Raw genomic sequence first — 14,983 nt, forward strand, 5'->3', positions numbered from 1 at the left:
AAAACTTAAAAACCACACATCATAAAAACCAGGTAGGGTCAGTAGGAGATGATAGTGGTGGAAAGTTAGGGGAACAAACCAAGAGCTCCACCTGCAAGTATAATGAGTTTTATTGTTTCAGGGTGCACTTGCTCGCAGACAGTGTTTGAGGCAAACAAAATCATCACGATAAAAATTGTAAGAAATGTAGACTTGCTTAATTTAGTACAGAATAATGTTTTCAAGTGAGGGGTAGAAAAAGTGAAAGAAAGCTGAATGTTTTTGGCCTTTTTGAGCATATATATTTTCTGAGGAAAATTTGTGACGGTGCCTTGGAAAAACACAAAGAAGCACAAGGTGCATAACTTTGCTTCCGCCATTTTTTCCCAACATTTGAGGCTTTAAGAAACAAATTGGTTACACATGTATCATTCAAAGTATTTTCCATCGCTGGCCACTACTTTCACCCATCTTTCAGGCAGTGTACGAATTCCGCGTTGAAAAAATTGTTCATCTTTTGAAGTGATCCATGAATTGATCCAATTTGTGACTTCTTCATCAGATCGGAAGTGTTGGTCAGCCAGGCCATGCACCATTGATCTAAACAGGTGATAGTCAGAGGGAGCAATGTCTGGAGAATACTGTTGGTGGGGTAGGACTTCCCATTTTAACATTTCCAATTACGTTTTGACGTCTTTTGCAATGTGGGATCGAGCATCATCGTGTTACAAAATCAGTTTATTGTGCCTCTCACTGTATTGTGGCCATTTGTCTTTTAATGCTCTGCTCAAATGCATTGCATTTGATAACCAGCGCCTGTGATTATTTCACTTGGTTTTAACACCTCATAGTACATGACACCGAGCTAGTCCCACCAAATGCAGAGAATGATCTTCTAGCCGTGATTATTAGGTTTGGCAATCAACATGTAAGCATGGCTAGGATAATCCCATGATTTTTTGCATTTAGGGTTATTGTAATGAACCCATTTTTCATCCCCGGTCTCAATGCGATTCAGAAATCCCTTCCGTTTTTGCCTCTGAAGCAACTGTTCACAAACACACAAATGCCGTTCAACGTCTCTTGGTTTCAGCTCACATAGGACCCAAGTTCCTTCTTTCTGAATCATGCATATAGCCTTGAAATGTTTTGAAATGGCTTACTGTGTCACTCCCACTAATCGTGCCAATTCTTCTTAAGTTTGACGCGAGTCTTCACTCAGCAATGTCTCCAATTCTGAATCTTCGAAAACATTCTCTCTTCCACCACTATGGCAGTCTACGACGTTAAAATCACCCTTCTTGAAGCATTGAAACCACCCAAGACACTTTCTTTCACTAACAGCTTCCTTACCATATGTACTGGAGAGCATTTGATGAGACTCTGCCACTGTTTTCTTCATATTGTAACAAAACAGTAACACTTCCCATAAATGATGAGAATTAGGCTCTTAAACTGACATTTTTAATCAAGAACAACTTTATGATGCAGACACAAATCAACTAATGTTTGAATGAGGTTATGTTGGCCGAGGTCCATGCTAACTCCCTGACATCTGCGATCTGTTTCTTTCGACCGCTTCTTACCATTGTCATCAAACGGCGGAAGCAAAGTTGTACACCTTGTAGATTTTCATAACTTTGACAAAATTTTCCACCAATGCCCTTTCCTGCCTGCCTAAGAGTGGATTGTAAATGTGAAAAATTACAACAGTGTAAAATATATTAGCAACAAATAGTAAGTGTTGAAAGCAATTCCTCTTTTTGGTTTGATGTTTTATTTATGAGACTTTCAGAAATATCTAAACCATGATTACAAATCCTCGTATCCCAAAAAAAGAAAGAAAAAAAATGTTTAATCTCAATTCTCCAGTGATGTTGTAGCATTTCCAAATAAATACAAATCTCTTCATGTGGAATTGCCAGTAGACCATATTTTTAGTATTTTATTTACTGTACTGTTTTCTCTCGTCAGAAATTTGCACAGAAACTTTAGCATACAATTTTCTCTTTTTTTTAGTCACTGCCAGAAAGAGTAATAAAAAGATTCTATTTAACTTTAATTATATATGAGCTTTGGAATGAAACTCCAGTGTGGGTGGTGGCAGAAAAATTTCAGTTACCAAGAGGATTTGTTCAAACCTTGATGGTTAATTCATCAACATTTGCTTCGTGTGTTATGCGATTCTGTGAGGTAAGTTAGGTACCATCCAGAAATGTCTGAGAACTCTGTAATTTTATATTATATTCTTGTTATTAACATAATATTTGTTTCTGGCTTCCAGGAGTTACCAGAGTTCTGGGCATTTAAAGATCTTTTGTCAAGTTTCACACAGCGCTTATCACATTGTTGCACACTTGAACTTATCCCTCTTATGGAACTCCCTGCTGTGAAAAGGGTGAGTACATTCCTGCAGTAGAGAAATCTCAATTTGGTACCAGAGCAGCGAGGAAGTGTTAAGTATGGCTTACTTGTAGCTCAGATGGTACCTACAAAGAAAAAGCCTTATTTCCTGCCCACTGCCAGAGATCGTCCTCTAGTGGGCCTCATTGATGGCTTACAAATACTGCTACACAGTGTCTCATCAGAGCATGGCATATCAAATAAAACTGCCATGATTAGGGAGACACTAAAAACAACTGTCACAATGGTTAGATCTCATTTTAGCAAAGAGAAATGAGCAACCTATGGTGACACATTTTTTTTTGCAAGAAATGTTTTCTTGCTGTCATAACCAAATGGTGAAATGCAAGGATCAGCAGATCACATACTGTTAAATTGTGGGACAGCATTTGAGTCATTTGACTAGGTACCCTAATGAATGATAAGTAGATTCAAATTTGCCTGGCTTGTAGCAATGGGCTTCAGTTTCCATATGTTGCATTTTAGTTAAGGAATATTGTAAGTAACTAAATTGCAAACACAAGAAAATGAGCTCATCCGACAAAGAAAGGTGGCACAATGGTAAGACACTGGACTGCCATTGGGAGGTGGCTCAAATCCTCATACAGGTGTTTAGTTTTATGTTTTCTGTGGTCTTCCTAAATCATTGAACATCAGTGTTGGGACAGTTCGTTTGAAAAGGTCATGTCCGTTTTCTTTCACCGATCCAAATTTGTGCTGCTCCTTGAATGATCTTGTTCTGGATAAGATGTTAAACCATAGTAAACTGTAAATATATATTATATGTGTTGTGGTTGGCAGGAGAGCCAACACCGTGTTACTAGAGGAGGCCGAAATGCACGCGTTTTAGCTCATGCAGGCTGGCGTGAGGTCTGGAACAGGACAAGGAAATTAGAATTTAGAAAAACGGACGTAGCTGGTGGAATACTTAGCTTTAATCCATTAATGATGAACGTCGCTCTTGACGGTACATGATTCACAATATCAATAGTAACTGAATATGGCGCCTTGCTAGGTCATAGGAAATGATGTAGCTGAAGGCTATTCTAAATGATCCTCTCGGCAAATGAGAGCATATTTTGTCAGTGAACCATCGCTAGCAAAGTCGGTTGTACAACAGAGCGAGTGCTAGGAAGTCTCTCTAGACCTGCCGTTTGGCAGCGCTCAGTCTTCAATCACTGATAGTGGCGACAAGCGGGTCCGACGTATACTTCCGGACCACGGCCGATTTAAATGCTACCACCTAGCAAGTGTGGTGTCTGGCGGTGACACCACATTCCTCTCCCGCAAATTGGCGTACAGTTGTGGTATAAGGCTTCCGCCCGGCGTGGGGAGGACCCCATGTTGACGTATGCGACGAGGTGGGGAGCCTAACAACAGGCGAGGCTGTGACACCCGCACCCTGCCATTCGGACCGCGGGGAGCTAGGAAACGCCTGAAAACCTGCTCCAGGGTGCACGCCAACATGCGGTGTATGCGCCCGTAGAGAGACAGGAGGGATCGAAGGGTCGACCTCCATCGGGCGGGGCACCCGACGGGCGAAGACGACACATGGTCCGGAGCCGGCAAGAGTTACATGTCGGCGGACAACTGGTCCCGGGAAGCGATAGGCAGCGCGTGACCCAGGGAGGCGCCCGGCGGTTGCAGCGAAGTGTCCATTGCAGGCGTCGCCGGCGGGAGAACAGGCGGTGGCGCGTCGCCATAGGGCAAAATGGAAGGCAGCGTCGGTAACACCTGGGGCTGAGGCGAGCCAGTAGATGGGTCCCCAGGGCGCTGACCGGACGGCACAGTCGCTGAAAGCAGACGGCGAGTGGCAGATCCCGTGCGACGACAGAGGCGCAGCTGGTTGAGATGCCGGCGCACCGCAGCAGAGGCCCCCAAAACCAGATACATAGCACGTCCGAGGCAGCAAAGAATGCGCCCTTCGAGCCAACGCCGTGAACCTCGGTAGTGGCGGTAGTAGACAACGTCGCCTGTGGCAAAAGCAGGTGTCTGCCGCTGCACAGGAACCTGATGCGGCGGATGTAGCAAAGACAACAAGGTTCGATGAGGGTGACCGTGGAGCATCTCAGCCCGCGAGCGACCATCTCGGGGTTGAGAGTGATACGAGGACAAAAAGAGCAATAACGCGTCCTCCCGAGAATGCGACTCTTTTAACTTCAACAACTGTGACTTGAAAGTCCTGACCAATCGTTCAGCGGCACCGTTTGACTGTGGCGAAAACGGCGCGGACGTCAGATGTTGAATACCATTGGCCTTGCAGAATGACTGAAATTCTGCAGACATGAATTGTGGGCCATTGTCGGAAACAATAGTCTGTGGAAGACCTTCAATGCAAAAGATAGCAGATAACGCGTGGATGGTGGCAGATGACGTCGTGGAAGTCATCCGGACAACAAAAGGAAAATTACTGAATGAATCTACCACAACAAACCATCGACCATTCCAGAATGGACCAGCAAAATCGATGTGTATGCGTTGCCAAGGGGAAGTGGCTTTTGGCCATGCAAAGAATTTCCGCGGTGTTGCTGATTGTTGTTCGGCACACACCATGCAAGAAGAGCACATATTCGTAATCGCGGCATCGATTCCGAACCAAGTACAGTGCTGACGAGCAAGTTGTTTCCTTCTCACTATACCCCAATGTCCTTGGTGGAGAAGCTGTAAGACAGAGGACTGTAACGAACATGGGACCACGACCCTGGACTGATCATTATCAGAACGCAACAGCAAAACACCACGTTGAACAAAAAGTCTCTCCTGGTGAGCAAAAAATCAGCGAACAAACAGATCCCCAATCCGTGACTTTGACAAGGGCCATTGCGTAGCAACAAAACGCAGAACGGTAGCAAGGACGGGGTCGGCAGCAATGGCTGTAGCGACACGACGAAAATCAATCGGAAACGATTCGACCATGTCATCGATTTCCGCATCAGTGAACATGCAAGCAAGTTCGGAGGAATCGTTTGCCCCAGCAACAGGCAAGCGGGACAACGCATCAGCGTTTCCGTGCTTAGCAGTGGACCGATACAAGATATCGTAACGGTACTGCGAGAGGAAAATAGACCAGCGAATGAATTTCTGCACTGTACGTGGAGGTACAGGCTTGGTCGGATGAAAAAGCGATGTCAAAGGTTTGTGGTCTGTGATTATGGTAAAGTGACGACCATACAAGAAATCATGAAACTTTGTAACACCAAATACGAGAGCCAATGCTTCTTTATCGATCTGCGAATAATTTCTTTGCGCAGACGAGAGCAATTTGGACGCAAAGGCAATAGGGCGACCGTGCGATCCATCTTTGTGCGCAAGCACAGCACCGATCCCGAAATCCGATGCATCCACAATCACCAAAAGGGGTTTCTGGGGATTGAATGACGTAAGGCAAGTATTGGAAAGCAACGCCAATTTCAACTGGCGAAAGGCGTGTTCGCATTCCGTCGTCCAGACGAACGGAACACCTTTACGGCGTAAGCGATGAAGCGGAGCTGAAGTGGAAGAGGCATGTGGCACATATCTGTTATAGTAATTTATTTTTCCCAGCACACTCTGTAGCTGCTTCAAATTCTGCAGCGAAGGCAAGTCTTGTATGGCACGAAGGTGCGTGGGACTGGGATGTATGCCTTGGGCATTGAGTACATGTCCCAGGTATGGCAAATCACGAGCAAAAAACACACATTTGTCCTTCCGCAAGCGAAGACCATTTTGTCGCAAGACCTGAAATAATGTTCTGAGATTGGCTAAATGTTCTTCTTCCGTCTTTCCGGATATCACAATATCGTCCAGATAGTTTGCTGCAGTAGGGACCGACGCACAAACAGTTTGTAGATATTGCTGAAACAATGCAGGGGCGGATGCACACCCGAATGGCAGTCGTTTGAATTGATACAAACCAAGATGCGTGTTAACCACCAAAACGCACTGGGATTCTTCGTCCACCAGTATTTGCAAGTACGCATATGCTACGTCCAACTTCGAAAAATATTTACCCGGGCACCGTTTGTCAAAAAGATCTTCCGGGGTAAAGGAAAAGTTGCAATAACTAGCTGTGGATTCACTGTTGCCTAGAAGTCCACACAAAGTCTCAATTTTCCCGAAGGTTTTGGCAAAATTACTAAGGGTGATGCCCAGAGAGAAGCCTGCACACTTTCAAGTATATCTTGTGATTCCAGATTGTGTAATGTTTTTGCGACCTCATCACGCAACGCGTGGGGAACATTGCGCGCTCTGAAAAATTTCGGTTGCGCGTTTACTTTCAGTTCCAAATGTGCTTTATAGTTCTTAGCGCAACCAAGGCCCAGTGCAAAAATGTCTGCAAATTCTTCACATAGACGAGAAACACTGTCTGAAGGCACAGTCTGGTTCACTGATAGGACCTGATTCACTATAGACAAGTTAAACAACTGAAATAAATCAAAACAAAACAAGTTCACTGCAGAAGAAGAACGAAGGACGTAAAATGACACAAGTTTTGTTTGTCCTTTGTATGTTGCAAGAAGGCTGCACTGTCCTAACACAGGGATCTCTTGACCTGAATAGCTAGTTAACTTAACATTTGCGGCATGCAACGGAGGTGTGCCCAGCTGTTTGTAAGTGTCTTGATTGATCAGTGAAACTGCAGCTCCGGTATCAAGCTGGAATGGTATCACTTTGCCGTTAATGTCCAAGTCGACAAAAAGTTTATTGTCCTGCTGACGATAAGTGCGACTGTCCCGTGCAACGTGAACTGACACTGGTACAAAATCACTTGCGACTCGACGGGATTTCCGATGATGTCGATGCACACTATTTGTGGGACTAACACAGTCACTGTTAGAGAGAGTGGCACTGGGTGGAGTGGAATGAACTACATGAATTTCCATGGGCGAAGTTTCGCGAGCCTGAGTATCCTTGGTTCGATTCCGATTCCGGCGCGAAGCAAAGGGCCTGGAATGGTTTTGAGTTTCCAATCTGAGCTTTTTCTGGAAAACACGCTGAACATGTCCTTTTTTATGACAATAAAAGCAAATAGCTTGGCGTGACGGGCAATTCTCACGCGAATGTCTAGTAGCGCACCGCGGGCAGGATTTGAGCACTGCATTTGCTTGCCGGCGCGGCACACGTGGCCGAGAGCCTGGCGGCAGCGGCGCGGCCGGGCACGAGGGCTGTTTACTGCTCCGTGCAGGTCGCCTGGCGGGCCGGTTAACCTGACACACGGCTGGTGAAGTTTCAAATGATTCCTGAGCAAAGTCAAGTGTGTCCTGCCAATCCAATATGTCCATCACTTGTTGAAGGAAGGGATTGACTAGTTTCAAGATCTGTTCCCTTATACGAACATCAGAAATGTTCTGTGCAATTGCATCACGTACCATAGTATCTGAATAAGGGAGTCCACATTGACACTCAAAAGCACAATCCCTAGTAAGGCCTTGCAAGGTTGCAACCCACTCCCGATTAGTCTGACCTGCCGTACGTTTTGTACGAAAGAAGGGATACCTTTTCGCAACTACATTGACTGATTCTTTGAAATATGCATCTAATGCAGACAAAATTTCTTCGTAGGACAGAGTTGCTACGTCGCATCGGGGAAATAATTTGACTATCACATGTACGCCGACCGATGATAAGAGATAAGGCTGCCGCTCGTTACCTTGAATTCTGTAGGCGGCGAGATGGAAACCAAATTGGCGTGACCACTCCGTCCAGCTTTCCAGTGCAGCATCAAAAGGTCGAAAAGTTGGTGCAGCAGCTTGTTGTGGCTGCGTTAGCGTTGGAGCGGCGGCTGCCGCATTGTTTTGCATTGCACGTTGACCCTGGACGAGCTGTCCAAGGGCATCCAGTAATGCCTGCATATGCTGATTCTGTAAGTGATAAAATTCGGACAGTACATCTGGAGATTGTGGCGAAGCCATTACACAAGTAAATCAGGGCAGTTTAGAGAAGAACGCGGTTTTGCCTCGTCGCCAATGTTGTGGTTGGCAGGAGAGCCAACACCGTGTTACTAGAGGAGGCCGAAATGCACGCGTTTTAGCTCATGCAGGCTGGCGTGAGGTCTGGAACAGGACAAGGAAATTAGAATTTAGAAAAACGGACGTAGCTGGTGGAATACTTAATTTTAATCCATTAATGATGAACGTCGCTCTGGACGGTACATGATTCACAATATCAATAGTAACTGAATATGGCGCCTTGCTAGGTCGTAGGAAATGATGTAGCTGAAGGCTATTCTAAATGATTGTCTCGGCAAATGAGAGCGTATTTTGTCAGTGAACCATTGCTAGCAAAGTCGGTTGTACAACTGGGCAAGTGCTAGGAAGTCTCTCTAGACCTGCCGTGTGGCGGCGCTCGGTCTTCAATCACTGATAGTGGCAACACGCGGGTCCGACGTATACTACCGGACCATGGCCAATTTAAAGGCTATCACCTAGCAAGTGTGGTGTCTGGCGGTGACACCACAATATGAAGTGGGAAACAATTTTGTATGAGAGTATAAAAGAAATTTGAATCTCACTGGATCAAATACACTGATTTTCTATTCAGGGAAATGTTAGAATTGTGCTTTATATTAAATAAACCAGTCCATCGTTACAGTCTTCACCATCGATGTATGTATTTATTTAACAGGGAATAAGGTTGCATCCGAGCAGGATACATGTATAACTTACTCCTTTAATTTGTACTGAATTGTGACTACTGTATCAAATAGGTGGAGAGTATAGTCAAAGAATCCCTTACTTTCCTCATAAACTGCTATTCTTATACAACCAATAGAGCTGTTGCTGATATTTGATTCATGTTGAAGTGGAAGAGTAGTGCACAGGTTCACCTCTGATGCTACCTTGGAATATTAAGGCAACGTATAAATCCTTATAGGCAGCTCAGATACAGTAAGCAACAGATTCTTCTGATCCTGTTACTTGATACTTACATACACACCCATAATGGCATTTATGTATAGTGTACATGTAATAAAATACTAATATAATAGAGGGAAACATTCCACGTGGGAAAAATATATCTAAAAACAAAGATGATGACTTACCAAATGAAAGTGCTGGCAGGTCGATAGACACACAAACAAACACAAACACACACACAAAATTCAAGTTGGCCCAAATTCTTTGTCTTTAAATATGTCTGCTTGTGTCTGTATATGTGTGGATGGATATGTGTGTGTGTGCGAGTGTATACCTGTCCTTTTTTCCCCCTAAGGTAAGTCTTTCTGCTCCCGGGATTGGAATGACTCCTTACCCTCTCCCTTAAAACCCACATCCTTCCGTCTTTCCCTCTCCTTCCCCTCTTTCCTGATAAGGCAACAGTTTGTTTCGAAAGCTTGAATTTTGTGTGTGTGTTTGTGTTTGTTTGTGTGTCTATCGACCTGCCAGCACTTTCATTTGGTAAGTCACATCATCTTTGTTTTTAGATATAATAAAATACTAAGTGATACCATTTAAAGAGAACAAGAAATTCTGGTTTGTCAGTAAAAGAACTTCTTTTTGTGCCATGAAGTTTATTCCCCAAAGATTAAGTATTACTGAAAATTAAAGGTACCAAGTTAAAGTAAAACAATAATAGAAATTCCTGGATGTACAGTACATGAAATAACATCTGCAGTCTCAGAGAGCTGAGACCACACTCAGAGTGTGTTCAAGTCGCATTTATGTGAGTGTGTATTTGTGTGTGCGCGTGTGTGTATGTGTGTCTACTGCTGACAAAGGTCTTAATGGCCAAAAGCTTTAATTGTGTGAATCTTTTTATTGTGCCTATCGCGACTCAGCATCTCCGCTATATGGTGAGTAGCAACTTCCCTTCTCTGGTGTTGTTACAAACCAGTAAAACTGTCATTTTAGTAAAAACATTCTATTTTTTTGCCTTTTGATCAGAACTTCACCTTAATGTATTTGCTGAAGTATTTGCATAAACTGCCCAACCAGGCCCGGAACAGCTCCGGGTTAAACACTCTGTTATAAATTCACTCTATGGTTTGCAGTATTCCACAGCCTCATTGGGCCACATTTCAGTGTCTTCCTGGATGTAAACAGTGACGAAACCTATCTTTAGCCTATCTGAACATGATTTTGGCATAGCTCCATGAAATGCATGAATGGGTATGATAGGGTGAATAGACTTCTTGCCTGTTAAAAATGTTTGGAATTTCTGATGGCATTTTAAATTCTCCTGTAGTAACATTGCAGCATAAAAGCAGCACGTCCTCCACATCGTCGTGAGTATCGTGCAATAGCATAGTCTTGGGCTTGGCTTGCGTTTGCTGCAGCCCGCTCAATGTTGGTTCAGGAATTAAATTATTTTCAGAACCTTGTGCTACCATTTGCACAATAACCTTTACATTTGCTAGTTATTTTTTACATTCCTGATATGTTCCCTCACAGTATTTTGGCATACCAATAAATCTTGGCTAATTTTTTGTTTATGTTATGTAACTCAGTTGCTGTCTGACTGATAGAACAACTATGCCCACCACTTCATTCATAATTTTCCCAATGGCTGCCTGTTCTTATTGTCTTCCATTTCTATGGTATGGGTATCCTTTTTGGATGCCAGAAACTGTTCCAAAAATTGGTTCCTTTGTCCCTCAAATTGTTCACATAGGACTTTTTCCTGCTCTGAAGCAATGTATCTAATTTTTTGGAAAGTGGGTAAAATAGTTTGAAATGCGTTCATTTTACTTCTACAGCCTCATTGGTTCTGCACCATCCCTGGTACACCACCACATGCTTGTTTCAACTCTGATATTTCAGTGGATAACTTTTTCAATATCTTATCTTGTCCTTCTGAAAGTTTGTTAAGTTCAGACAGGAACCTGTCTTCCTTATCTGCTGCAATTTCTGAAATTTTGTTAGACATCCTTAAAATTTTGTTTGCGATTGCATCCTGCTTTTCCGAATTCTCTGAAATTCTGGCCGACATTGCTACCTGCTTTCTTGAAATTTCAAACACCTCTTGAAAACCACAATGCAAATTTCTTAAAAATTTCTGTTATGGACTCTTATCAGTCATAGCCTGCTTTCTGAGTATCGGTTTCTCCCATTTCAGGATTCAACTCGACATTGCTAGTGTCCGGAATCCATGGTTGTTTGCTTAGCAGTCTTTTTATCATGGTGTGGGTTTCACCAAAAAACCTGAAAATAAAAAGTGATATGATGTTAAAGTAATTAATATTAGGATCTAGCAATCGGTTTGCTAAATTGCAAGAATATTGGTTGCTGCATCATAAAAATGTTCTTACAAAAAAAAAATCTGTCTAACAGCTCACCGTTCTGTTATTGTGTCGTCATGTGTGTCTCACTCACATACAACAGAAAATTATTTATTACTACACAAAAAACTACTTTAATGATAGATAAAACATTGGTGGCTGAATGTTGAGTCATTATAAGCATTTGGTTTGATGCGAGTAAGCCAGTATAAAAAACACATGACCTTTGACTTGCGTGTGCTGCTCCACTGATGATACTTTCTCTTCTCCCAGTGTACCACAGTTTGGTATTGTCTTTATTCTCTCTCCACTTAGAAATTCATGAAACAGAGAAAGCATATACAACTTGTTAAGACATTTCATTAATAATTACAAAACTCTGTTAACATGTCCCATCTCGTTTTGACAGTCCACAGTGTGCATACGTATTCAGAACGAAAAATAAGGGCTATCATAACTACCTGTCTTTTCTGGCAATATACTGCATAAAAGAAAAGTAATTTTTTCATAAGATGTCGTATAAAGTAATTCCAAAATAAATTTAAATCTGTAGGTTTGTTTCTTTACCAAAACTAATCAGAATGTACATTGTCTCTTGCAGTCACCTTTCTACATGTTAAAAAAACGTATCACACTACAAAGTATCTAAAAATATTCCTTGGAACTTAAATTTGCTTTTTCATATTATAAATAATTCAATGAGTGAAGAAACATAATAAGAATGTAGTGTGCACATGTGATGTTTAACAAATACTTACATTTATTTCTATATAAATACATTTGGGTTCAACATCTGTCAGTCAAAGAAGCCAGCAAGAACAGAAATGAGAAGTTAAAATGGCTGTAATGAGTTTTACAATAACAACCAGCAAGCTGTATCAGAAGACGACAGAAATTCAAATTGAGTGCATCAGGCTCCTATTTTAGGCTACATCATCTCTGACAAAAATCAAGTATAACACAAATTAATTATGTTAGACACCATGTTCTTTTAACACAATAGAAGCATACAGTCACCATATGAGATTTTAAGGTAACATTTTGATTTCTTGTGAATCAAGAAATGTGGCATTCAAAAAAATCTTGTGCGGTAAATATTTTTAATAAATGTTTGCTAAAGGGTGTTGTTTCATCCTTATAAGTGAGAACTATGACTGTGTGACAAAATGATTATTAATCAGTCAGTCAGCGTCTCCCCAGGGTGCAGGATTACACTTTCTGCTGGGATTCCATACATGCCAAGGTTAAGGAATTGCAGCTGTGTATCCCAAAAAATGGTTAGCAAAAGCAGTTGTAGAGGAAGAAAGTGAAAATTGAATGAATGGAGTGAATGACAGAGAAACAAAATAATTTATAACATGTAGTCCCTACATGGCATTTGGCTTTGTAACGTATGCTGGCTATGTAAGTGACTTCACAGTCAGCAAATAGTTCTACTTTAATTTGCACCCTTAATATAGCAATACATATATGAACTGAAATACAATAGAAAAGGAAAATTACACCCATTGTTCCAAGTAGGACCTCTCGTAAACATTATTCTTAATTATAGTGCTGCTTAAATTACTGCAAGTGATGTGTTACAGAAAATACAACAAAGGTGAGTTATAGTAGTAAATCACTCCCTGCTTCATTAATGATGTACTGAAAAGAATTTTCAGACAGGTTTTTGTCTTTTAGGATAAAATAACATTTATGACTATTTGACTATTTAATTTTGAGTAATTATGCAATAGATTGATTTTTCTGCCGAAATTTGTGTGCATCACCATTTTATTGGAATACCAGCTTCTGAAAATCAGTTAAATGCAGTTAATATTACTAAAGAGCAACTATTAAATAATTATACTACCTACTACAGTCACAGGTTTTTAATTTTGAAAACAAAATAAAATGGTAAAAAAAAAAGAAGGCCCTAATAGTCTACCAATCCCACCAGAATGTAGCGGTCTGTTGCAATTAACTCTCAACTGTTTACTAACAGTTATTATCACCTCAGAGCCAATAGTTTTAACATGTCACTTTTATGATGAGAGCTATCTACCCTTTTCATAACATTGTTGATATTCCAACTTGGACTTTCCATTGTTTGATAAATACAGCCAAAGCCTTCTTCAGCAATGAAAACACACACACATTCACACAAGCAAGAACAACTCATGCACACATGACCACTACCACCAGCAGGTCTGATGGGAGTGCAGCTGTCAACCTGAATAGCAATCTGGAGTGGTGTGGGAAAGGGGGAGGGATGGCAGGATATGGGTGCTGGGAGAGAAGTGTGATGTCTGACAGGGTGTGCAGTGACTAGAGACCACCAGGCTCAGCATCGGGAGATGTGGGGCGAGCGGGAAAGGAGAGGAACAGGGAAGGGAAAAGGACAGGTGGGTGCATTGGCAGAGGGGAGCACACAAAGATGGAGGCAATAGGACAAGGGGGGGGGGGGGGGGGCGGAGCTATTGATTGGAGAGTGTGGAGACAGTAGGTTACCTTAGATTGAGGCTAAGATAATTTTTGCAGCAGAGAATGTGTTATAAGGATAACTCCTATCTGCACAGTTCAGAAAAGCTGGTGGTGGAGGGGAGGATCCAGATGGCCCGGGTTGTGAAGCAGCCATTGAAATCAAGCATATTATGTTCAGCTGCATGTTGTGCCATAGGATAGTCTACTTTACTCTTGGCCACAGTTTGGTGGTAGCCATTCATCCTGATGGACAGCTGGTTGGTTGTAATACCAATATAAAAAGCTGTGTATACAACATTGCTGCTTTCAAACTTGGCCCGGCCTTTGTGGGGTAAGGTAAGCAGGTGACAGGACTGGAATAGCAAGTGCGGGGTGGGTGGTTTGGGTAGGTCAGGCACCTGGGCCTTTCACAGGGATTTGATCTCTATGCCACTTCCAGTCCCATCCTCTCGCCAAACAGTTTCCATCCCCTTGTCGTGATACCCCCTCCATTTTGACATTTCCTCATGCTCTTTGCATGCCACCCTCTGCCAATATACCCACCCATCCAGTTCCTTTCCCCACCACCCCCTGCCACTGTGCCTGCCACCTTCTGCTAATGTACACACCTTCCCCCCCCCCCCCCCCCCACACACACACACACACACACACACCACCTCCCTATGTTGCACTTGGCTAGTCAGTGCATGCCCTGCCAGACAGTGCTCTCCCCCATCCCCTCACCCACCTGCATCTTGTTATGCCTACCCCTTCCCTGCCCCCCCTCTCAAGATTACTATTCACCAGACAGTTGCATTCTGGTCGGAGTTGCTGGTGGTAGCAGTCATGAGTGCATGAAGTGTGTTTGCTAGTGTGAATAAGTGTGTGTTTTCTTTGCTGAAGAAGGCTTTGGCCAAACTCTATAATGTGTAACCACTTTTTCTTTGTGTCTGTCTGCAACTC

At 42.6% G+C, this 14,983-nt stretch overlaps 1 protein-coding gene across 3 annotated transcripts in view; it reads left to right on the forward strand.

Moving 5' to 3' along the window:
• The window catches only part of LOC126198771 (helicase POLQ-like), a 111,675-nt gene that overhangs the window by 84,748 nt on the left and 11,944 nt on the right, over positions 1-14,983 (forward strand). For all 3 annotated transcript variants that reach the window (XM_049935332.1, XM_049935330.1, XM_049935331.1), the window contains 2 exons: positions 1,999-2,172; positions 2,264-2,377. In XM_049935332.1, coding sequence (XP_049791289.1) covers positions 1,999-2,172; positions 2,264-2,377 — 288 coding nt within the window. The remainder of the gene's footprint in view (positions 1-1,998; positions 2,173-2,263; positions 2,378-14,983) is intronic.

The sequence above is a fragment of the Schistocerca nitens genome, chromosome 8, assembly GCF_023898315.1.
Source record: "Schistocerca nitens isolate TAMUIC-IGC-003100 chromosome 8, iqSchNite1.1, whole genome shotgun sequence".
Lineage (NCBI taxonomy): Eukaryota > Metazoa > Arthropoda > Insecta > Orthoptera > Acrididae > Schistocerca > Schistocerca nitens.